This window comes from Penicillium argentinense (genome assembly GCF_028826775.1).
Source record: "Penicillium argentinense strain IBT 30761 chromosome Unknown utg000010l_segment0_segment0, whole genome shotgun sequence".
Classification (NCBI taxonomy): Eukaryota; Fungi; Ascomycota; class Eurotiomycetes; order Eurotiales; family Aspergillaceae; genus Penicillium; species Penicillium argentinense.
In genome coordinates this window covers 1,726,042-1,748,541 of record NW_026622669.1, presented here as the reverse complement: position 1 = coordinate 1,748,541, position 22,500 = coordinate 1,726,042, and the positions used below count along the sequence as shown (strand labels likewise).

Sequence of the window (22,500 nt, the reverse complement as noted above, 5' to 3'; positions counted from 1 at the left end):
GGTGAGACCTCGCGGGACTTCGTGCAGCAGTTTCTCAGCTAAACTACAGCGGAGAATCTGCGGGTCTGGCTTCGATGCGCCGCGAGTCTCGACTGCCCCTAGTACACAAAGAATATGCCTCGAACAAGCTTTGTACATCCGTGAATCCCAGAAACAAGCAAACACTCATCATCGCGGCGGCAGACTCGGAGATAACCGCCCTACTTGAGACGTGGACCCGTGCCCACGGCCGGCTTTGACATCGGCTGCAACTTTGCAAAAATAGGATGACCACTGACAGGGACGAGCACAATCTCTCTGTGCCATCAACCGCAATTAGTGGAGCCTCTCAACGTGACTGACAAGGCTCTCAGCCCTTGTACTGCGCTAGTGGCAAGTGGACTACCAGCGAGCCGGGCAGCCTTGCCGGGGGAACACAAAAAGTCCACGACGGTGGACAAGGAATCAGCGGCAACGTTCATTGATCCACCAAGATGGACGTAACCTTTGAGTTCGTCACAAAATCTCTTGTCGGTCGATCTTCCGGCAAGCGGCACCCGAAGTTATGGCGGGAGGACAAGCCGTTATGACGACGAAATCGAGCATAGCGATACCCACTTATTTGAGGACTGACTGGATAACAGGCCATTGGCCCGGGAACGATTGGCAGACTATGTACCAAAGCCTCGCGGACCCACGACAATGGGCAGAACTGAGCCCGCCTGATCCGGCATGGTGAGCGAGGGGATGTGTTCAGGTTGGGATCACCAGGTCTATAAAATGGGTCCCACTCCCCTACCCCCACCAGACAACTTTGCAATATTCCCATTCGGCGCATCTGCTCTTCATTGCACGTTCTGTGCATCTTTTTGCATGCTACAAACTTTTTGATTGATTGACTTGACATTTTGATCGAGATACATCATGGATCCAGCAAGCAAGCGGTTTCTGGCAACAACGGTGGATCATGCTGCCCAAAATGAGCCGGAAAGAGTCTTCGCTGTGGTTCCAAATGGGAATGAGCTTTCGGATGGCTTCATGAAATTGACCATGAAGGACACGGCTCGAGCTGTGAACTCCATGGCTTGGTTTATTGAAAGAACTATCGGGGCCGGAGAGCCACGAGAGACGCTGGCTTACATGGCCAGCAATGACGCTCGCTACTGCATTTTCATTCTTGCCTGCCAAAAGACTGGCCATCAGGTATGGAGGTCTCTTCTGCTTGCTGCGTCGTTGTTAATACTAATATGGTACATCATAGGCATTCCTTCCTTCCACAAGAAACTCAGACGAAGCGTTTATTCATCTTCTTGAGAAGACGAACTGTTCCCATTTCTTCTACGGCGAAGAAAGAAGCTCACGAGTCTTAGAAGTCCAGTCGCTCCGTCCGAGTCTTCAAGTCTTCCAGGTTCCAACATTCAAGACGCTCATCAGCGATGAGAGCGGACTTTGTCATTATGCTTGTGATAAGACTTATCCGGAGGTCGAGAACAACACCACTTGCATTATCCACAGTTCGGGAACTACTGGTAAGCCCCATTTATTATTAAACGTGCTCGTTCATCTACTGAATTTGCTTTCAGGCATGCCAAAGCCAGTCTACCTCACTAATGGGTTCATGGCAACCCTGGACACCATGTCTAAAATCCCCTGGCCAGAAGGTCGCGAGTCAGCTTCCTTCTGGCACATGTCCCAAGAAGATCTTGTTCTAGCGACGACGCCCTTTTTCCATCTCATGGGTTTCTTCTCCTTTGCAATGTCTATTTTCCACAGTGTCCCGGTCCTAATCGGCCTCGACAAGCCGCTTTCGGTGGGCTATTTGGTTGATCTTCTGAAAATTACTCGACCCACAGCTGCGCTCCTGCCCCCATCCGTCCTAGAAGATATGAGCCACGACGACAAGGCACTTGAGTGTCTGCGAGGTCTTAAGTCTATTTACTTTGGCGGAGCTCCACTGTCCCCTGAGACTGGTGAGCGACTGCGCAAGTACACCAGAATAGTTTCAGTCATCGGAGCCAGCGAAATCGGCTGGATTCTCGCAATGGTCCCAGAAAATGCAGCCGACTGGTCCTACTTCGAATGGAACCCTTCATATGGCATCGAGATGCAGAGTATCGGTGAAGATCTCTATGAGATGGTCCTCCGTCGCCATGAGGGTCACCGTGATTTCCAGGGAATCTTCCATACATTCCCGGACCTCGACCTCTACCGAACAAACGATCTCTACATCCGGCACCCCACAAACCCTAACCTGTGGAAGTATAGCGGCCGACAGGACGACGTGATTGTCCTGAGCAACGGAGAGAAATTCAATCCAATCTCTATGGAGCTCATCATTGAAGGCCACCCGCTGGTTTCAAGAGCGCTTGTTGTTGGCCAGTCTCGATTCCAAGCTGGTCTTCTGATTGAGCCCAACCCAGACTCACCGGAATTGGACTCGAAACTCTTCATCGAAGAAGTCTGGCCGACTATTCAAGCAGCAAATCAGACGATTGCTGCACATGGACGAGTCATGAAGAGTAAGATTGGGTTTGCGTCCAAGGCAAAGCCATTCAAGATGACTCCGAAGGGGTCTACGCAGAGACGTGCTGTACTTCGAGACTACGAGAATGAGATCGATGCAATCTATGAGGCTGGTCTGGAAGACGAACTGAAAGAATGTCTTCCCGAAATCCTTGATGCGACCGGAGTTGCGACATACATTTGCCAGATTGTCTCACGGGTTCTTGAGAAGTCGGATGTACCGATCGAACAGGATCTGTACAGTCTCGGTCTGGACTCTTTGATGACGATCCAAATCGCCAAGTCCTTGCAGATTGGTATTCAGGCGCGTCGACCAGGGCTATTTCCAGCAGTCATCACGGCCCAAACGCTTTACGCCAACCCCACGGTGGAGCGTCTGGCCAAGGTGATTCTCAATATCTTGGAAGGAAAGTCTGAGGATATCGTTCCTCGAGATGAGAAGATTCAGAACTTGGTGGAAAAGTACACCGCCAATCTTCCTGTTGATCGCACTGCTCCTCAAGATGGGCCGGTGTCTCCCTCCAGCATTATCTTGACAGGGTCCACTGGCTCGCTCGGTACATACCTCCTACATGATCTTCTCAACAACCCATCCATCTCAAAGATCTACTGTCTCAACCGCTCCGACGCAAAGAGCCGACAGAGGAAGAGCCTAGAAGAAAAGGGCCTGACCTTCGACTCCAGTATCTTGGAAACAAAAGTCGAATTCCTTCAAACATCATTCGGAGAGCCACAGTTCGGCCTTGACGAGGCCAAATATCAAGAGATGCTGCAATATGTTGACACAATCATTCACAACGCCTGGAAAGTGGACTTCAACCACTCTGTCGAGTCATTCGAAGACACCCATATCAGCGGCATGCGCCGATTCGTGGACTTCAGTCTGAAGAGCCGATACAACGCCCACATCCATTTCGTCTCCTCTATCAGCACAGTTGGCGGGTGGACTCCTCAGATGGGTTCCTTGGTACCGGAGGTGCCGATGGAAGATGTCTCTGTAGTTCTTCCTCAGGGCTACGGTGAATCGAAGCATATATCTGAGCGTATCTGTCTGGGGGCATCTCGAAAGAGTCATGTCCCGACCACTGTCTACCGTGTGGGACAGATTGCCGGCCCGAAAACACCGAGTGGACAGTGGAATCCTCATGAATGGCTTCCGACTATTATCTCTACTTCCAAGGCTATGGGGAAGATTCCAAACTCTCTGGGGTCTACGGCGGTGGACTGGGTGCCAGTGGTAAGTCACGTCGACAATATCCTTTCAACTTCCCAGATGCTAACATGGACAGGACACGCTCGCCTCAATCATGATCGAAATCATTCATTCCAGACACAGAGACCAGTCAAAGTCCCCTTCAGCCTTCTTCCACCTCACAAATACAAACAAGGTGGACTGGTCATTTCTTGTTCCCACCATCCAGCAAAAGTACGATGTCACACCAGTAGACTTTTCTGCGTGGGTCGCCGAGCTCGAGGGTATTTCAAAACCAACAAACTCTGAAGTGGCTGAAAAACCAGCTCTCAAGCTACTGAGCTTCTACCGTGGGCTTGTCGACGGGGCACATGGTGCCATGTCCGTTCCTCTTGATGTACAGAAGGCGAAGCAGGCTAGCAAGACCATGGAGGCTCTGGGTCCGGTTTCTGCTTCTCTGATGCAGAACTGGCTGGAGCAGTGGAACTTTTAGGGAGTCAAGAGTGATTACTGGGTAGCATAGAGAATGATTTACTGATAGACAGGTAAATTGAAGATATGATGCATTGTGAGTATTCCACATAGTGCCATAAAAGCTAAGATCTCGTTTACCATGCAAAGTCGGGCCTGCTCATACAACTAGCCGCTTCGAGCTGCGAGCAGAACTTCTCTTCCTCAATCAGCTTTTCAGTCATGGTACTGCGAAGTTGAGGGAGAGCAGGCCAAATTTCCTTCCGTCCGCTCTGCTCTTCTTTGGCTCTGTGCTCCATGACCATTCGCTTGACACTCTCCTGGAAATGGATCGGACCCTTTTCCTTATTCGGATGAAGTTCTCCATTGACAAAAACCCCTGCACTCAAATTTTCTTGTGCCCCGACACAAAGCTCTCGATCTTCATCGAGCACCTGTCGATAAAAAGCATTTATATCCTCAAATTCCTTGTCCGTTGCATCCTTGTGCCGAAAGACTTCATTCTCGACTCTGCTGGTAGTAGCAGTCACAGGGATCATGCGTTGAATGTAGAAGAATTTATCCCTATTTCATAGTCAGTATACAATCTCCAGCATCAGAAAAGAACTTCACCACACATACGTAACGGTAATTGACGTCGTAGGAAAGAAATAAGTAATAGCCCTCCGAAACTGACTATCAGTTTGCTCCTTATTGAAAATATGATGCTCCATATAGCCCGCATTCGGCTCAACCCGATACCTCGGCAGATCCGAAACGCCACTAATAAGCGGATGCGAAGTGGCGCAATGATAGCACTCATTGTAGTTTTCAATTAAGCCCTTCCAATTGGCATCGACGTCCATTTCCCAGTAGTGGTCGAATGTGTAATCGTCCGCGAAATCAAAGTCTTGCATGCGTGGTTGCTCATCGATCTTTTGGAACTCTTCGTCCCATCTCACCTCCGGATCACCTGCTTGTAGATTCACCCAGACGAAACCGGCTTTGTCGATGTGGACGTGTACAGGTAGCAGTCCATGATGAGATTTGTCGAATTCAGGGACCATTTCGAAGCGGGGTGCTTTGGAAAGATTCCCCTTCAGAGCATATGACCAGCCGTGGTATTTACAGCTAAGAATCGAAGCGGATCCGGACCGAGACTGAACGACGGGAAAGGCGCGGTGTCGACAGATGTTGTGGAAGCCATTGATGTTTCCGTCGCGGTCTCGAACGAGAAAGAAAGATAGGTTGGCAACGGTGAATGAGAGATAGTCGCCTTGTTTGCCAAATCGGGAGGAATGGGTGAGCAATAACCATCTTTTGGAGAAGATGGCTCGCCGTTCGAGTTGGTAGAGCGCTTCGGATCGATACCATGATGCTGGAAGGCCTCGTGGTGGCTCTTTCGCGGGCGAGCTTGAGGACCAGTTGAATAGGCGCCACATTATTATTCAAGATGTGTAATCTTCAATAGCCTGATTGATCGTTGTTGCCTTCATCTTGAAGCAAGCTCTCGTTGCGCCTATATAATCGATAACACGAGCGGGGAAGGTCATATCAGTCACACTTTCAAGGATGGGGAGCATCCTAAAGCGGGGATGAATCCAACTCGATATGCATATCGTCTCGGAAGCTCGCTGTCAGTCCGAGGGGCGCTAGACTAGCGTACATCAGCAGCCTTGTAGAATAAAAGATGGGGGCGGGGCCCCGTCCAGCGATAAGATGGCCAAGCCCCCAAGCCGTCCCTTTGCAACTATCAGGGGCACCGTATACATTTCAAAAGTACAATTTCATTTGATCCCATTTAGCATACTATGTAGTCACAGGCGAGATTCTATATTGTCACTTCCGTGGGCAGTTCCCCAACACCGATCGACCTGGTCAAAGTATTAGCGGGTAACCGTAGAAGAATTGCAGGACAACGTACGTCGGCAATATGGTCATATCCAAGCAGCTTCGGAGCTAGACCTGGATCTCGCCAAGCGAGAGCCTCTCCCTCGGGCGTAGGCACCATCTGCATCTTCCGGTCCCTTTCTTCTTGCTCGGGGCCGTCACGGAGATGGTATAGATACTGCTGGATATTTCCTCGCTCGACCACCATTTTGGTGCGTTGCTTGCGACATTCTTGGAACACGGCTAGGGCATGTTTCTTCGCTTCTAGGAATTCGGGCGAGTCCTTGGAAACGTGGGGGAGACGTGATAGGCATTCGCCGAGTACTGCGCCGTCTTCGAAGGCCATGCCAGCTCTAGACACCTGATATCAGTATACCGAAACTGTTTAGCTGTGGTGAATACGTACCCAGAGGCGAGATATGGCAGAGTTGCGTGGACCGCATCTCCAATCATCACCCATGCTCCTGATGGGTGCGTCCAGTCGTAGTCGCCAAAGCGAATACATAGACGCCATTTCTGCACGGACTGACAGAGCTTGAGTAGCTTTTGAATTCTGCTCCCATTAGATGGAATCTTCGGATCGAAGGAGCAAAACGAACCGTGGATCCCAGCCTTCAAACAAAGCACACATCTCTTCCACATTTCCGTCTATAGTCGATGCTAGTGAGTCTTCGGGGATGTCATCGGGAACAAGTAGAACCATGTTGAACAGGTCGCCTCCTCTAAGCACGTAATTGACTAGACGAGTAAGTAGAAGATAGCACATTGTGGGAAAACGCGAGACATACCGGCATGAGCATCAGGTCCCAACCAGTAATTCACCTGTGGATGATTGACGAACGGCGCCAGCTCTGGGTCTTTACGCATGGCGTCGGTCGAGAGAAGAAGACGGTAGGCGAGATCACCTGTCTTCACCGGAGGGTCGCTGCGGCCCAGCAAAGCTTCGGTCAACCTCCCAAACACCCCATCCGCGCCCACCACCAGGTCACTTTCCCACTTCCTTCCATCTGCCGCAACAGCAGAGGCCGTCGCTCCATCTTCGCTCACACGGACTTCGACAATGCGCGCACTGCAGGTCATCTTCACACCCAGATCCAACGCTCTCTGGACAAGACATCGCTGCAGATCCGCACGGTGGAAATCCCGATACCACGTCCCGGGATAATTCTTCTCAGACTCATGAAAATTAAGATGGGAGATTTTATTCCCCTTCCACCCGATGAAGTTACACACGCTGGGGATGGTCATGTGCGGAGTCAACGCCTCTTCCAGGCCCCAATGCTGCAGCACCCGCGAACTATTGGGTAATACCTGAATACCCGCGCCAACCTCTTTGATTTCCGACGCAGATTCGAGTATTTCAACTGTATGACCGGCGAGCGCGCAACTGATGGCGCATCCGAGGCCAGCGAGACCGGCGCCGACGACGAGAATGCGTAGCTGGCACGACTTGGCGCGAGTTTGCTGCTGCATGACGTGGATGCGTGGAGCCATATCGAGGAATGCAAACGAACCAATTTCTTTATTGGGGGTGTATTGAGGCGATACTTGCAGATAATGCTTGACGGATCGGGATATTTATCGTCGCGTTTGTTCTGTACGAGGGTAATGGAGCTCCAAAGATGGGGGTTAGCTGCCACGTCCGAAATGCCGAATTCCGATATCTTCAAAGTTACTATATCTGGGACTAGGAATCTGTGAGTCTATTCCATAGAAGAGCATAGAGCTCATTACGCCCACTCAAACAATCCAGATCTTACGACTGACACTATGTCCAGAGTACGGACGTCTCCTCCCCCCATCTTCTGACTTGGCTGACTTCACAGTTCTCTCTCCAAGGCCGAACTGCCCTGGTGACTGGAGGTGCCCGTGGATGCGGGCTAGCCTTTTGCTCGCGGCCTTGCAGAGGCCGGAGCGAATGTAGCAGTTTTTGATGTGATACCTCCCGGAGAAGAGTTTCACGCGATCGCGAATGAATTAGGTGCTCGGACAGCTTATTACAAGTGAGCGATCAATTCTGAAACTGGGTCTCGAATTCTAATATCTAGCAGAGTGGATGTCTCATCAGTGGAATCTCTTCAAAATGGCTTCGAACAGTTCCAGAATGATTTCGACAATGCTCTCGATATCTGCGTTCCTTGCGCCGGTATTAATCGCCACCTCCCCTTTCTCGAATTCACGTACAAAGATCACCACGACCTCCTCGCAATCAATGTACTCGGACTATACTTCACAGCGCAACTCGCCGCGAAGCAAATGATTAAGAATGGTACAAAACACGGAAGCATTGTTCTGGTAGCAAGCATGGCGAGCCATGTTGCAGTGCGCAGCCAACTCTGCAGCGCATACTGCGGCTCCAAAGGCGCCGTCAGGTCAATGTGTCCTGCGATAGCCAAGGAGTTGGCAGAATACGTCAGTTCAGTCAATCCTGTCCATCCAAGCACATCTAATGAGCACTAGGGAATCCGTGTCAATTCAATTTCACCCGGCTATGTTCAAACAGAAATGACCGCAGCAGTACGTTCGACAATCCCTGTGCCTGAACCAAGAAAGTCCCTAATTGCTAGTAGTTCCCGCATCTCCTCGAAAGCTGGAAATTAGAAGCCATGAACGGCCGCGTAGCCGAGCCCGAGGACATAATGGGGGCCTGCGTTTTTCTGGCTAGCGACGCGAGCGCATACATGACCGGACAAGATGTGATCGTGGATGGGGGGTCACCCGCTGGTAGTCGGAGATTGCGCTGCAAGAGTGGGGGTTGTTACTCCGCACATCGAGAGCCGATTTTATAATAATAGCATTATTCGTTGCACAATATGGAGAGATCACAATCCGGATTAGAAGACTCTTTACGAAAAATGGCTCCTGGTGCTGACCATGAAGGATACATCGCCGTCCCCGTGGATGCGTCTACTACCGTTGTTGTAGTCGGCGCAGGTCCTTCGGGGTTGATGCTTGCGTATGAACACTTTCTACGATGAAAAAACGCAATCCTGACACTTTTTAGATGCAATCTAGTTCGCTACGGAATGGACGTTGTCATTCTCGACGATTGCCCTGAGAAGACTTCGACCGGAAAGGCAGATGGCATGCAACCAAAGACCATCGAGACATTCAAGCAGATGAGGCTTGCAGAGCCTCTTCTCAAGAATTCTGCGCGTGTATACGACATCTCATTCTGGGTATGTCTTCTTCTCGATTCCAGTGTTCATCAACTAATACTCCACAGCAATCAACCGCAGACAAGGAACTCCACCGAACCGGTCGACTAACCCACTACCCGGACCGCCTCGTCGGCGCATCAGACCCATTTATACTGCTGGCACATCAAGGAATGGTGGAAGAAGTCTTGATCGACGACATGGAGTCTCGAGGCGTCTTTGTGGCCCGGAACAGTCGCTTCGCATCTTGCTCGCGGGTTGCGGGGACGGCGCAATTGGACGTGACGTATGAAGATGTGTTAACCAACACAACCAAAACAATTCGCACCAGCTTTCTGGTCGGATGTGATGGCGCAAGGTCCAAAGTGAGGAATTTCATTCCCGATGCCGAGCTTGAGGGCGATATCACCAACGCATCGTGGGGAGTTCTAGACGGTGAGCTGCGCGGCTATTCTATCATCCTATTCAATTCCTGGCTAATACTCCGCAGGCGTTATCGACACAGACTTCCCAGACCTCTGGAGCAAAGCCGCAGTTCGCTCCCACGCAGCCGGATCGATCCTCTGGATTCCCCGCGAGCGCAACATGACCCGGCTATATGTCGAACTGAGCGCGACCGACGGCGAGCGCGTAGATCGCGCAAAAGCTACACCCGAATATGTCATTGACAGAGCAAGGAAAGCCATGCAGCCGTTTCGACTCGAGTGGAAGAGCAGGGAGTGGTTTGGCAACTACGTTGTCGGACAACGTGTCGCGAGACACTTCATGGATGCAGATGCGAGGATTTTCATTGCTGGTGATGTATGGCCGACTTATCCTCTTCAAATGATGAATGCTAATAGTGAAATCAAAAGGCTGGCCATTGTCACTCAGCCCTTGCAGCACAGGGAGCGAATACAAGTATGCACGACAGCTTCAACCTCGCATGGAAACTCAACCTCGTCGCCCGGGGGCTGGCGAAGCAATCCCTACTCTCAACCTACGAGGAAGAGCGTCGGAAGATCGCCAATGACCTCATCAGTTTTGACACGGAGCATTGCAAGGCCTTTGCGCAGGGTGAGGCTGCTCTTTCTAAGAACTTCGATGATAATATTCGCTTCATCTCTGGCGTTGGGGCGGAGTATGCCCCCGGCATGTTGAGCCGGAACAAGGGGGCTTCAGCATCGTCAAGTCTATGTCCCGGGTCACTGCAGTTGCCCGCTAAGGTGACTCGGTATATTGACGCGAACCCGGTCGATATCCAACTCGATATCCCACTACTAAGCCAATTTCGCATATACCTCTTCGTACCGGATGTTCCTGCCTCACTGTCTTTCCTGAATACGTTCAATGATAGAATAGCCAGCTCTGTTTTCTTGTCCAAGGCTGTCGGTCTAGCAGAGCAGTCCTATGCCAAGCGGCCGCGGGGATACGCCCCTTCAGACGAATTCATCCAGCCACAAAGATACACGAAAGTATCCAGTGCATTTACTTTCGCAATGGTCACGCAGTCTGCCAAATCCAAGTTTGAAATTACGGATTTGCCGAAGATTCTACAGGATAGTCGGTGGACGCTTTATCTAGACGATGTGAATACCCCGTCCTGCACGGATGTGTGGTTTGGAAACCTGAAGCGGGAGCAGGTTGGGATCGCTATTGTTCGGCCGGATGGGTATGTTGGAGGGGTTGAAGCTTGGGATTTGGGTGAAGGGGAGAAGTCTGTTGCTGGACTAGAAGATTATTTCTCGTTTATGCTGTAAATTTTAGGCATCGAATAGAATTTTATGAATTGAATCGGTGTTGTTATGATCGAATTTTCAGGCTCTTGTTCTCTTTTGCAGCATCTAGTAATTTAGTAAAATTTGTACTCAAGTCCACAAAGCACACCGTCATGTCTTTGAGTACCATCACCAAATTTCGGCTTTCTTTGATATCCTCTAGTCGTTCCACTTGTCAAAATGATGACCCCTCATGTGGGGATTAATTAAGGACGAGGGTGGGGGGCTTTAGGTGCGAGCTCCATCCACGCATGAGCAGTACAGTGGGGGTACTCTCTTGAATCAGGAAATGCAACACGATAACTTCAATAATTTTGGATATATTCCGCCATTATCCCACTTTCGCATGTCAATAATGGGACAACTGTATCCTTGTGTTACCTTTCAGGCTATTTAATAGCAGTATCCAATGCCAATAGATAACAGCTCACCACAATCTACAATTCCGCCAAAATGGGCTCAATTGACATCGTCGGACCTCTATTCCAACCACTGCGCCTAGGTGCCCTATCTCTAAGCCACCGCGTCGTGCAGGCCCCCTGCACACGCATGCGATCAACCAAAGAGTCAGATGGCGTCTTCGTTCCAAACGACCTCAACGTCGAATACTACTCCCAACGCGCTTCAGCCGGAGGCTTCATGTTGACAGAGGCAACTCCCATCAGCAGATATGTAAGATCTTTACTCACCAACATCTCCAATCCGCAAACTAACCCCCCAGGCCGCCGGATACCCAGGCGTCCCCGGAATATTCACCGAGTCGCAAATTGCTGGCTGGAAGAAAGTGACGGACGCAGTCCACGCCAAGGGCGCATACATTTATTGTCAACTCTGGCATGTCGGTCGAGCGACTGTTCCTTCGTTCATCGATGGGAAGCAGGCTGTCAGTTCCAGCGATATTCCCATCACTGGGAATGGTCTGGATGGAAGCGAGTATGCGGCTTCGCCGCCGCGGCCCATGACGGTTGAGGAGATCCAGGAGACTGTCCAAGAATATGCGGCTGCTGCGCTTCGTGCGAGAGAGGCTGGTTTCGACGGTGTTGAAGTCCACGGTAGGTGCTTCACTTTCATAGTAAAGGATCAAACTCACCCCAACCCCAGGCGCAAACGGCTACCTCCTCGACCAATTCCTCCACGACAACGTCAACAACCGCACCGATTCCTACGGCAGCACAATCGAAAACCGCTCACGCATCGTCCTGGAAGTACTAACCGCCGTCGCTGCCGCAATCGGTGCTGATCGAGTCGGAATCCGTCTTTCCCCGTACAACTATTTCCAAGACACACGCGACTCCAACCCAAACGCGCACTGGCTATCTCTCTGCTCGCAGATTGCAAGTCTTCCAAGCGAATCCCGGCCCTCGTACGTGCACATGGTCGAGCCTCGCTTCGACGAGGTGCTGGACGAGGACGCGAAGATCGGATCGTTGGCGATCGAGCGGCCTTCGCTGGATATATTCCGGCCAACGTTGAAGAAGGGTGGCATTGCATTCCTTGCTGCGGGGAATTTCAATGCGGAGAATGCGGGTCCGAAGATTGTCGCTGATGGGGCTGATGCGGTTGTTTTTGGGAGGTGGTTTATTGCGAATCCGGATTTGCCGAGGCGGTTGAAGGACAACTTGCCGTTGAATTCGTATGATCGGACGACGTTTTATGGGGCGATGCCTGCTGAGAAGGGGTATACAGACTATCCCGTTTACAGTAAGTGAGTAGAAACTGGTCGGTAGAGGGGTCTCCAGACATATAGCTGGAAGTCTTCAGATTGGGATAAAGTAGCTAGCAGATATGTTTAACTGGTATTGTTCTTTGGCTATAGTGCAAGTATGGCCAAGATTGAATTTATCATCATATTCAAACACCGAAAATTATTCACATACTCTCAAGATAGCCCAACCAAGACTTTCATAGCATCGTGTACCACAGCCCATCTCACTGTAGCCAGCTGCTGCGCCATCGCCGCGGCCAACGGCTTCGGATCGTACTTCCCAGACAGCGCCGTGAGCTCAGTAGTACTGGGACAGTTGGTCATCATCACAATAAGCGACGAGAGATCCGTATTGATGCGGCTCTCCGAAGACGAAAGATCCATCCCTCGATGGAAGACCCAGCAGGTCAAAGTAGCCAAGTACAAGCACCACGGAAAATGAAACGCATCCGTCTGATCCCAATCATGTAAACTCAACACCGCATCCTGAAGTAAACGCGAAGCATGTCTCGCAGCAACAGATGACGCACTCGACTCCTCATGAAGCCACTGGAAAATCTTTTGCTGAGACCGCGACTGATCCGCAGGAGTGACATTCCGACCCAGAATCTGCGTGGCGCCGGCGACAATCTGTAGATCCAGAACCTCCACGTTCAACGCGAGACAGGAAGCATGGTAGAGTGCATGGGCGGCCATTTTCAGTCCGGTGAATTTGCGCGGATCGGCCGTCTGTGCTAATTTCATCGCTAGACAGTCTGCGTCAAAGTCTACTTTCCATAAATCGTACGATCGACTCATACGCGGTGTCCAGGCCCCAACTCGCTCTGGCGTCTCGGATCGTACGGTCGTTTGGTCGCGGCGTTTTAGGTCTGCTGACACGGACATCAGTCCGTGGAGGATAACTGTGCGCGCGAAGACGTTCAAGTCACGCGGCCTTGAGACTGCGCTGGGGGTTATGTAGCCCTTGAGGACGGTGAGGAAAGGACGGTTCGTCTCGCGGGCTGCTAGCCGTGCCCACTCCCTCGCTGATGCTGCTTCCCAGATAGATGCACTGCAGGGCAGCAAAGATCTAATTTCAAAAGCAGACATGCACAAAGACTGCGAGAACAGAACCGCGTGCTGAGTATCCCACATAAAGCAATGCATAGCCAGACGCTTCCGCTGCTCTTCATCCATGGCATTTCTCCACGCCTGCTCCAGGTCCTCCGATCTAGATAGATGTGGCGAATCCTGGATATTGCAGCAAGTACTGCGACGTATCAGCTTGATGAGCACACAGTGAAATAACTGGGCGCGCTCTCTCTGCTTCGGGCCAGCCCGCATCTTCCCGAAACAATCTATCAACAACATCGTCTGTAGGACCCAGAGATCCGGCTGTGGTGAAAAGTCCTGATGACACAGTAGTTGATTCCGCAGCTTATCGTGAATGCCCACGGCAAGCTGGTGCGCCTCTCGCGTGCTGTACGTCGCGCCCATGAATAAGACAGCAGCAAGGAAAACTGGATCAACAAGGTCTGGATTGAATATTGACTGGTGTACGAGTGGGTATGTAACATTAAACCGGGTAAAGAAAAGATCGCAATAGCTTTGTAGCGCCGGTAATGTAAGAAGGTGTGAATCGAGGGCCATCGGGTGGCCGTCGATCCCCATGGGCCGCGCTTGTTGTACGAGAGATAAGATGCCTTGGTGAGCAATTTCTGAGAGTTGGGGCAAACGAGGCGAGGGATTTGGTCCCAGATAGGAGGAGCCTGACATCCAGTCCATCTCGATCAGGCCCGGAGTATCGGGCGACATTGTCTGGTTGGACGGGTTCTCTTTGCTCATCATTGTTGCAACTTCTAGAAGTGCCGAGGCACCGTCGTATTTGCTGACGGTCTGGCTGTACTCGCTGCTCATTGCGTCGGGAAAAGGGCCTGTGTCGAAGCCGAGGGGAAAATCGAAATGGTGAAAAGCGTCGTCGAGGGATGCGACGTCGAATAGCCAGTTGTAATTGCACGTCGCGGCGAAGGGTAGATTGAAGTCGGTTGCTGCTATTGTCAGAACCAAAATGGCACTGAAAGGTGAGGGCATAGTTACCCGTATCCATGCCAAAGGAATCGCCCATCCCATCAAGTCCAATATTGAACGATCCATCAGCAGCGTCGAACTGACCCGGTACTGGCTCGACATACGGCTCGAAAGGCCCACTTGGCATCATGGGCGCCAGGAAAGGATCGGTGTCATCGATAGAAAGCGAGGTAGGATCAGTCCCAGAACCAGGAGGCGAAAGAGGCGCCTCGTCAAGAAAAGGATCCTCATCCTCAACAAGCACCCGGTCGGAAGAGCTAGCAGTGGAAACAGTCGAGCGACCCGCCGACCGAATTTCTCTTTGTGATGGACGCACAATGATCGTTCCATCGCCAGCTCTGCGAGTCCGTTTCCGCGTCTTCAATACGCCCAACCCCGGCCCTCCTGCCTCTTCGTCTCGCTTGGTATGTCGCTCCATATGTCGAGCTGAACGGTGTTAGTAACAGCACACCTCTGTTTCCTCTCCCGCTCTTTACACCATACCTAGCAGGTCAGGACGTTGGAAATGAACAGAGCAGCGCTCACATGTGAACCCGTTGCGCGGCTGTTCATGATTCAGAGCATGACGGCGGAGATGCTCTGCGCGGGTGAAGCGTTTGCTGCAACCAGGATACTGGCATGCGTGACTCTTCATGATCATAGCATGAGCTGGTATATATATAAACATTCGAGTTTTAGATCTGGAGCTGGCGGGAGCGCAATAAAAACAGTCGAAGGCCGGCCGGAATAAAGCCCGATGTCACTGATAAGGATGCGGGGAAACGCGGCCAGTGATTGGTCTCGCGCGACCACTATTGATACTACTAGTATATACTAGTATAGTCTAAAGGCAGCTCTAATCGGGCAGTTGCATGCAAAGTGGCCAATCGCCATAGATTCATTGACAACAGGAATTGGAGTGCGGAGTGAGAGGTTGGTCATGCCTGACGCCCTGGAACGAACTATACCGAAGGCCTCGCGGTTACCCGACTGGGAGTGTCCCACCACATAGTACTTACTAGTACTTACTAAAATGAAATTCAAGCTATCTACAGGAAATATCGCCACTCAGGACTATCCTCGCTCTCCTTGAACTGGCTCGTATCAACCTGGTCTTCCCGCAGCCTCATCCCCTGTTCGCGATCACGTCGCCGATTTTGAAACCGCATCCAGAGTCCCAGTCCTGTCACGAAAACAATACATACGGCGTTGCAACAGCACGTTGCGATAAGCGTGGGGATATATCTAATTTGTGCGAGTGTTAGCAACTCTTTTTGTTAAAAATGATGATAGAGAACTGACTTGGGAGCATATTCAGTTCGAAAAGTAGCTGCACTCAAGACCCCCGCTAAGTTCCCCAAGCCAACGAAAAACCCCGTATTAGCAGCCCGAGAGTTCTCATGAACATTATTGTTGTTGTGCCACGCATGAACAAGACAAGAGGGAATATATGCGCCTGCCGCCATCAGGAAGCAGGCAAAATAGGCCACCCCCTTGTTTTGGAGGACGTCGATGGCAGCGAGAAGGATCATCCCGACGAGGGATACTGACAACGAGAAGACAATATGAAATGTTCGTTCTCGGAAATAGTCGGATGATTTCGCGACGCACAGTAGCACGATCGTTCCGACAAGGTTGGGGGCCACGGTCCAGAGATTGGTCTTGACGACCGAGTATCCGAGGCGTTGGACGATCTAATTATTAGAAAGGGAACAGAAGGAAAACTGCAAAGGTGCTTACCAGAGGGAAGAAGTTCATCGCAGTTGCATAAGCGACGGGATATGTAAATGTGATGATACACCAAATAGGAAATTTCCAATCATTCCACGACCGAAAGCAAGCTTTGAGATCAAATCTCGTAGCGACTTCAGATGAAGAGTCGCGCAGCAGCCGCACCGACGACACTTCTTTCTCTCGGTCTGTTAAGAACCATGCTGTCTGTGGGGAGTCCGGAAGCATGAAAAAGCCAATGATCCCGGTAATCAAGGTCATTGCGCCCTCAATAATGAAAAGCCATTGCCAGCCATGGACTTTGGGACTGTTGATTTGGAATACACCAAAAGAAATGAGACCACTAAATGCGGATGCCAGCACTGCGAATGATTGTATTATAGCCAGTCGGAATCCCATTTCACCGCGGGTATAGAAAATCGTCAAGTAGTATGTGGCTCCGGCGAAGAATCCGGCTTCGAAGACACCTAAGATGATACGGATTGCGAGTAATGATCCGAAACCTTTGGCTGCGCATTGGCATAGAGCGAGGATGCCCCATACTACTGACACTGAATAGATAGAACTGTGTTAGATCTGATTTCAGGGCTGACTTCTTTCGGTGATACCCACTAAAGGACAGCATCAGTCGCCCGGAATAACGCTTAATCAACAAGTTCCATGGTAGATTGAAAAGACCGAATGGGATATAGAAGAGGAGGATTATGAGCGAGTAATCATTCCCTCTAAAATTCAAGTCTTCGTCAATTCCATCTGTTTTCGCGTTGGCAAGGTTGCTCTGATTCTGTCATTATAACTCAACAAATGGGTAGGGACAATGCATACTCGGTCCATGCAATCGAAAAAGTACATCTGTAGGTATCAGTCTCAATTGCTTCAAACGGAACAGACTATTTTTACCATGCAAAGCAAAGGCAGCACCCAAAAATCAACCTTTCGACGATACGTCCTGTCTGCCTCGGGGTCGGCATAAACAACATTCTGTCCCACGATTGGTTCACCGGGTAATTTGCTAGTTGGTATGGACTTCATTTTTGCAGTTATGAATGAGTTAAAAACCATTTTCATTTGACAGGGATACACGGCAAACCGATCGATGGACTATTTGCACGCTTATAAGCCCCCTCGTGTCACTGTACAACCCGACACCTCACCCCATCCATGGATATCACCAGCACAAATTACAGTACTCTTAGTATGTACGGTGCATGTATTCTTGAAGAGCCAGCAATAATTAAATACAGGCGTGATAACAATTCCCTGTCGCGCCACGCCTGGCCATGCCATCCCCACAGATCGTCTTATCGACTGCCAACAATCAACTATCACCCCATTTTTGACAGCACCCCCACCCTCACCTCCACCACAACCCCAGATTGTTCGCGATGCTCAGGTCTTCGGCTTTCTGTCCGATCTCCAATTGTCATGAGGAACTCTCTTTGACGCGTCGGAGCGATATATTCACGCGAAAGACAGGATTGATGAGACCGCATCCCAAGTTAAACTACAACGAATCGAAGCAGACAAAATGACCCAACCCATCGCACCCCCAATCCTGGACTTCTCCCCATTCTACGGCGCAGATGGTGAGGCGAAAGCCAAGCTGGTAGAAGAAGTGCGCAAGTGCTGCCATTACAATGGCTTCTTTCAAATCACGGGCCACCGCGTCCCTCTGGAGCTCCAGCGCCGCGTGATGGAATGCTCGAAGCGCTTTTTCGACCTTCCACTGGAAGAGAAGCTGCAGATCGACAAGAGTGAGCTATCCTACCAGTCTCCAGCAGACACAACACTCACATTCACAGATCACAACTCGTTCAACCGCGGCTACGAACTCCTCCGATCGCAAATGCTCGAAGCGGGCACCGGCCCCGAGCTCAAAGAAGGACTATACATCGGCGAGGAGATCCCCGAGGACCACCCATACTTCGTGCAGAAGAAATTGAACAGTGGACCCAATCAGTGGCCGCAGACTGTTTCCGACAAGGAGGAGTTCCAGAAAACTACAATGGAATACTACCACGCCGTCTTCGAACTCGCAAAAGACGTCCTCGGCGTCGTGGCTCTCACCTTGGGCGTCGAGTCGAGCTTCTTCAAGCCACTTACTGACGGTGCGGTCGCGACCATGCGATATCTCCATTATCCCGCGCAGCCGAAAGACAAGGACGAGAAGCTGAATCGGGGAATTGGCGCGCATACGGATTTCGGCTGCGTCACTCTCTTACTTCAGGATGAAGTCGATGGTCTACAAGTTCTTGATGCGCCGACGGGTCAATGGCTTGATGTATTTCCCTTTCTCATCCCCAAACGCCAGCGAAGACACGAGCTAACATTGGGTTGTTCAGGTCAAACCCGTCCCCGGAGCCTACGTAATTAACCTCGGCGACCTCTTCATGCGCATGGCGAATGACAAGTACAAATCCAACACGCACAGGGTGATCAATAAGTCCGGTAAAGAGCGGTACTCGATTCCGTTCTTTTTCAGTGGGAACCCAGACTATCTCTGCGAGTGTCTGCCGAATTGTCGCGAGCCCGGCGAAGCTGCGAAGTATCCTCCGATTACGGTGCAGGATATGGTGTCTGCCTCTTACAAGGAGAGTTATGGTCGGGCGGAGAAATACAAAAAGGAATCGGAGTCGAAGAAGATGGATGCGACGCCGGCTGTGACTGCTGTCGGTGCATAGCTTCTAGTTGGAAATAAACACCTGAATTGTGTAAACTGTTTGGTTTATTTGTTTTTTTCCCTCTGAAACCCACCCGTAGTTGGACTGCGGAGGAATTGCAAGCGGCTTATCTGATCCGCCTGCTTTCCATCTTTTCTCTGTACGAATTGAACCTTTCGAACATAGTTATTTGGAATTATTGTACATGAAATGCAAAACTTAAGCTTTTTCGTAATACCTTGATTTACATTGTTTCTTAAAAATGGACCTCGGAGTCCGAATTCCAACTCATCCAGTTTCAACGTCATCGAACTCACCCACCTGTCCCATCCGCAAGAGTGGGGTGGCCAGCCTGCAAGCCTGCGTATCATTTTAAACCCATTCCAACCAATTCACCCACTTTTGCTATCGCAATGGCAGCTCTAAAAATCTAAGAGCTATTGGCTGGAGACTTTCGTAAGCAGAACCCGTAGCCTTAGCTTAGGCTCCTGGGGAGTATATGAGACGATGATCGGATCAGAATGCAAAGGGACGATTCATAGGATCATTTCCAAAAAATCATGGACGACATTCGGTCGGACGCGAAGCATTTGCCGCAAGATATTTCTGTTGAGGAGGATACGGGCAAGGTGATTGCTCTGGACGATGGGGAGGTTGAGCAGTTTTATGGCTCTTCTACTACGCATGCGTATCGTCTGAAGTCTGAGTTGGTGGGGAGGTGTATGGAGGAGATTGGAATGGGGAGGTAAGTACACTCCTCTCTGTCTGGTTGATGGTGCTGACTTTTCCAGGTTTCAATGGAACCTTTTCGTGGTTACGGGCTTCGGATGGATAGTCGATAATGTATATCTGCGGATCTCCTGACAGCAGGCAATTCTAACGAGCACATCATCTAGTTCGCATCACAAGGCATCGGCAGCGTCCAACCCCCTATTAAACAAGAATTCTCGGATATAGTTCAAGTCAGCTACAGCTCCGTCGCATACTATGTCGGTCTTATCCTGGGTGCTTCTTTCTGGGGTGTTTCCAGTGATCTGATCGGTCGACGACCTGCTTTCAACTGTACGCTTCTTATCGCTGGTATATTTCTTTGCGCTGCAGCTGGATCATTGAATTTCATTGCCTTCAGTGCTCTCTGGGCCGTGATTGGTACGGCTGCGGGTGGGAATGTGCCTGTTGATTCGATGATTTTTCTGGAATTTGTACCTGGGAGGTGAGTTTGTGCCATTGCGATATGAATATAGACAAATATTGACTTTTTAGTCACCAATATCTTCTCACAGCACTTTCGGCATGGTGGAACCTGAGTCAATTGATTGTTTCGTTGGTCGCATGGGTCTTCCTTGCCAATTTCAGCTGCCCGACTGATGCTACCTCCGAGACTTGTCGCCGTCAGGAAAATATGGGATGGTATGTCGACGTCCCAACGCATATATGCCAGGTCTAACAATCTAACAGGAGATATACCCTTATTGTGCTCGGCGGCTTAGCACTCCTCTTCACCTTCGTCCGAATCTTTGTCTTCAAACTCCCCGAAACCCCAAGATACCTCCTATCCCAAGGAAGAGACGAAGACGCAGTAGAAGCAGTCAACTACGTCGCCCGACAGAACAGAAAGCCCGAACCCCTGACAGTGGGAATGCTCCGAGAAATCGACGCCCGGTTAGGAATGATAACAGAAGGCGGCAGAACAACCGAAAAGCTCTCATCCAAGGAGATTCTCGCCGAGAACATACAAGCCTTCAAATGCGAGCACTACCGAGCCCTCTTCGCGACTCGGAAACTCTGCAGACAAACCACCATCATCTGGGCAATCTGGCTTACAGTGGGTAAGTACATTTCACCTCATCCAATTATCTCATCTTGCTAAAACTCCCTAGGCATCGCTTACCCACTCTACTTTAACTTTCTCCCTTCCTACCTCGCGACCAAATTCACCGAAAACTCCTCCTTCTACCTGACCTACCGCAACTACTGCATAACCTCAGTCGCCGGCATCGCCGGCCCGCTATGCGCAGCTGTATGCGTCAATACGCGTCTGGGACGACGCTGGTTCCTCGGGATTTCGGCTGTCGTGACAGCTGTATTCCTCTTCGCTTACGTGGGAGTTAACAACTCGGCCGCGAGTCTGGCTTTTTCCTGTGTGACCAGTTTGTTGGCCAATTTCGGTATGTATTCAACGTTCATGTATGCTGTCATTGCAAGACTGGGCTAATCCTCCACAGAATACGCCGTCATGTACGCCTTTACCCCGGAGTCATTCCCTGCTCCGCACCGCGGGACTGGGACCGGTACTGCGGCGGCGTTACTTCGCCTTGGTGGTCTTGTTGCTAGTCTTATTTCTTCGCAGACTGGCTTTACGAGTGCGCCGATTTATGCGAGTGCTGCGCTCTGGGTTGCTGTAGGTGTTTTTTGTATTGGTCTTCCGTTTGAGACGCATGGGCATGATGCGCTGTGAAGACATTGCGATATGTGAGCTTTTAAGCAGATTCAGCACTATATTGGTCTTGGTGGTCCAATTTGAAATGGAGAATTTTATTGTGGTTGAGTATCCAGTGTCAGGTTAAGAACACTCTATGGCGCTGCATTCCAATATGTGCAAATATATATCGCAAAACACCGTGATCACTCACATCCACTTTTTGCGATCACTTTCGAGGGCCCATGGTATAGCCAATAGTAGATATTTCTTTCTTTTTTATTTTGGCGAGTTTTTATTTGTACAGTGTTCATGCCGATATGTCGCAGTTTGTGTTGGCACGTCTGGGCGGAAAACATTGTAGATACGATCCATGGATCGCCTAAATTTTGCTGTCCAGGTACATATAGGGATAATTTACCTCATATTCCATCACAAGTTGCGTGGTCTAATGGTTATGACGTCTCGTTCACAGCTAGTGAGCATCTCATCCGAGAAGGTTCCCGGTTCGATCCCGGGCGCGACTACATATTTTGTATTTTTTTTGGGCAACTCTTAAGTTTGTCATATTTGTCTGCCCCACGCCGTTTTGGAAGAGGTCAGCAAGTTATTTATTTTGTCCTTTTATTCTTTTGCTTTCACCTTTTTTCCCTTCATTTCATTTATAGCGGCGAGCCGGCCTCAACCCACATGACGCGGTGTCATTTCGGGGCGGTCGCCAGGGTATAGATCGTTCAGATTCGACTACTCCCGATTCTCACTTTACAAAAGATCCAAAAACTCATCATGACCAACAATCAAATTCAAAATCCAAATCGCTACATCGCCAACAAAACAACGATGCAGACGGCAGCTCCTTCTTTTCCACCGATCTTCCCGAATCCGTAGAAGTAAGTAGCAACCTTGGCAGCAGAGTCCAGAGATTTGCCTACTGGACCGAGCGACCACCCGTCTCGCCCTACAAGAAAGACGACCCCGAGAGATTCAAAA

At 50.4% G+C, this 22,500-nt stretch overlaps 8 protein-coding genes across 8 annotated transcripts; 5 read left to right on the top strand and 3 right to left on the bottom strand.

Annotated features, from left to right (window-relative positions):
* Positions 1-903: 903 nt before the first annotated feature.
* Positions 904-4,187, top strand: N7532_010343 (putative NRPS-like enzyme; the record flags this gene model as incomplete). Its single annotated transcript, XM_056622834.1, has 4 exons — positions 904-1,182; positions 1,241-1,508; positions 1,563-3,739; positions 3,792-4,187. 4 exons carry the CDS (start codon positions 904-906, stop codon positions 4,185-4,187), a joined length of 3,120 nt encoding a protein of 1,039 aa, XP_056470250.1.
* A 115-nt stretch (positions 4,188-4,302) lies between these two features.
* N7532_010342 (aromatic ring-hydroxylating oxygenase subunit alpha) lies at positions 4,303-5,586 on the bottom strand (the record flags this gene model as incomplete). The annotated part of the gene is made up of 2 exons (XM_056622833.1): positions 4,303-4,729; positions 4,787-5,586. 2 exons carry the CDS (start codon positions 5,584-5,586, stop codon positions 4,303-4,305), a joined length of 1,227 nt encoding a protein of 408 aa, XP_056470249.1.
* Positions 5,587-5,961: 375 nt separating this feature from the next.
* Positions 5,962-7,528, bottom strand: N7532_010341 (uncharacterized protein; the record flags this gene model as incomplete). The annotated part of the gene is made up of 5 exons (XM_056622832.1): positions 5,962-6,018; positions 6,069-6,387; positions 6,441-6,587; positions 6,634-6,772; positions 6,823-7,528. The coding sequence occupies 5 exons, from the start codon at positions 7,526-7,528 to the stop codon at positions 5,962-5,964; spliced, it is 1,368 nt and encodes a 455-aa protein (XP_056470248.1).
* A 153-nt stretch (positions 7,529-7,681) lies between these two features.
* On the top strand, positions 7,682-10,931 carry N7532_010340 (uncharacterized protein; the record flags this gene model as incomplete). The annotated part of the gene is made up of 11 exons (XM_056622831.1): positions 7,682-7,705; positions 7,813-7,887; positions 7,919-8,037; positions 8,086-8,446; positions 8,495-8,551; positions 8,605-8,758; positions 8,915-8,990; positions 9,039-9,213; positions 9,261-9,627; positions 9,683-9,993; positions 10,047-10,931. 11 exons carry the CDS (start codon positions 7,682-7,684, stop codon positions 10,929-10,931), a joined length of 2,604 nt encoding a protein of 867 aa, XP_056470247.1.
* Positions 10,932-11,402: 471 nt separating this feature from the next.
* Positions 11,403-12,658, top strand: N7532_010339 (alkene reductase; the record flags this gene model as incomplete). The annotated part of the gene is made up of 3 exons (XM_056622830.1): positions 11,403-11,621; positions 11,671-12,001; positions 12,051-12,658. The coding sequence occupies 3 exons, from the start codon at positions 11,403-11,405 to the stop codon at positions 12,656-12,658; spliced, it is 1,158 nt and encodes a 385-aa protein (XP_056470246.1).
* Positions 12,659-12,828: 170 nt separating this feature from the next.
* N7532_010338 (uncharacterized protein) lies at positions 12,829-15,139 on the bottom strand (the record flags this gene model as incomplete). The annotated part of the gene is made up of 2 exons (XM_056622829.1): positions 12,829-14,681; positions 14,731-15,139. The coding sequence occupies 2 exons, from the start codon at positions 15,137-15,139 to the stop codon at positions 12,829-12,831; spliced, it is 2,262 nt and encodes a 753-aa protein (XP_056470245.1).
* Positions 15,140-17,959: 2,820 nt separating this feature from the next.
* encD (Fe(2+)/2-oxoglutarate-dependent oxygenase encD) lies at positions 17,960-19,112 on the top strand (the record flags this gene model as incomplete). The annotated part of the gene is made up of 2 exons (XM_056622828.1): positions 17,960-18,712; positions 18,774-19,112. 2 exons carry the CDS (start codon positions 17,960-17,962, stop codon positions 19,110-19,112), a joined length of 1,092 nt encoding a protein of 363 aa, XP_056470244.1.
* A 539-nt stretch (positions 19,113-19,651) lies between these two features.
* Positions 19,652-21,549, top strand: N7532_010336 (MFS transporter; the record flags this gene model as incomplete). Its single annotated transcript, XM_056622827.1, has 7 exons — positions 19,652-19,836; positions 19,883-19,934; positions 19,988-20,304; positions 20,355-20,501; positions 20,550-20,920; positions 20,972-21,259; positions 21,317-21,549. 7 exons carry the CDS (start codon positions 19,652-19,654, stop codon positions 21,547-21,549), a joined length of 1,593 nt encoding a protein of 530 aa, XP_056470243.1.
* Between the last annotated feature and the right edge of the window lie 951 nt (positions 21,550-22,500).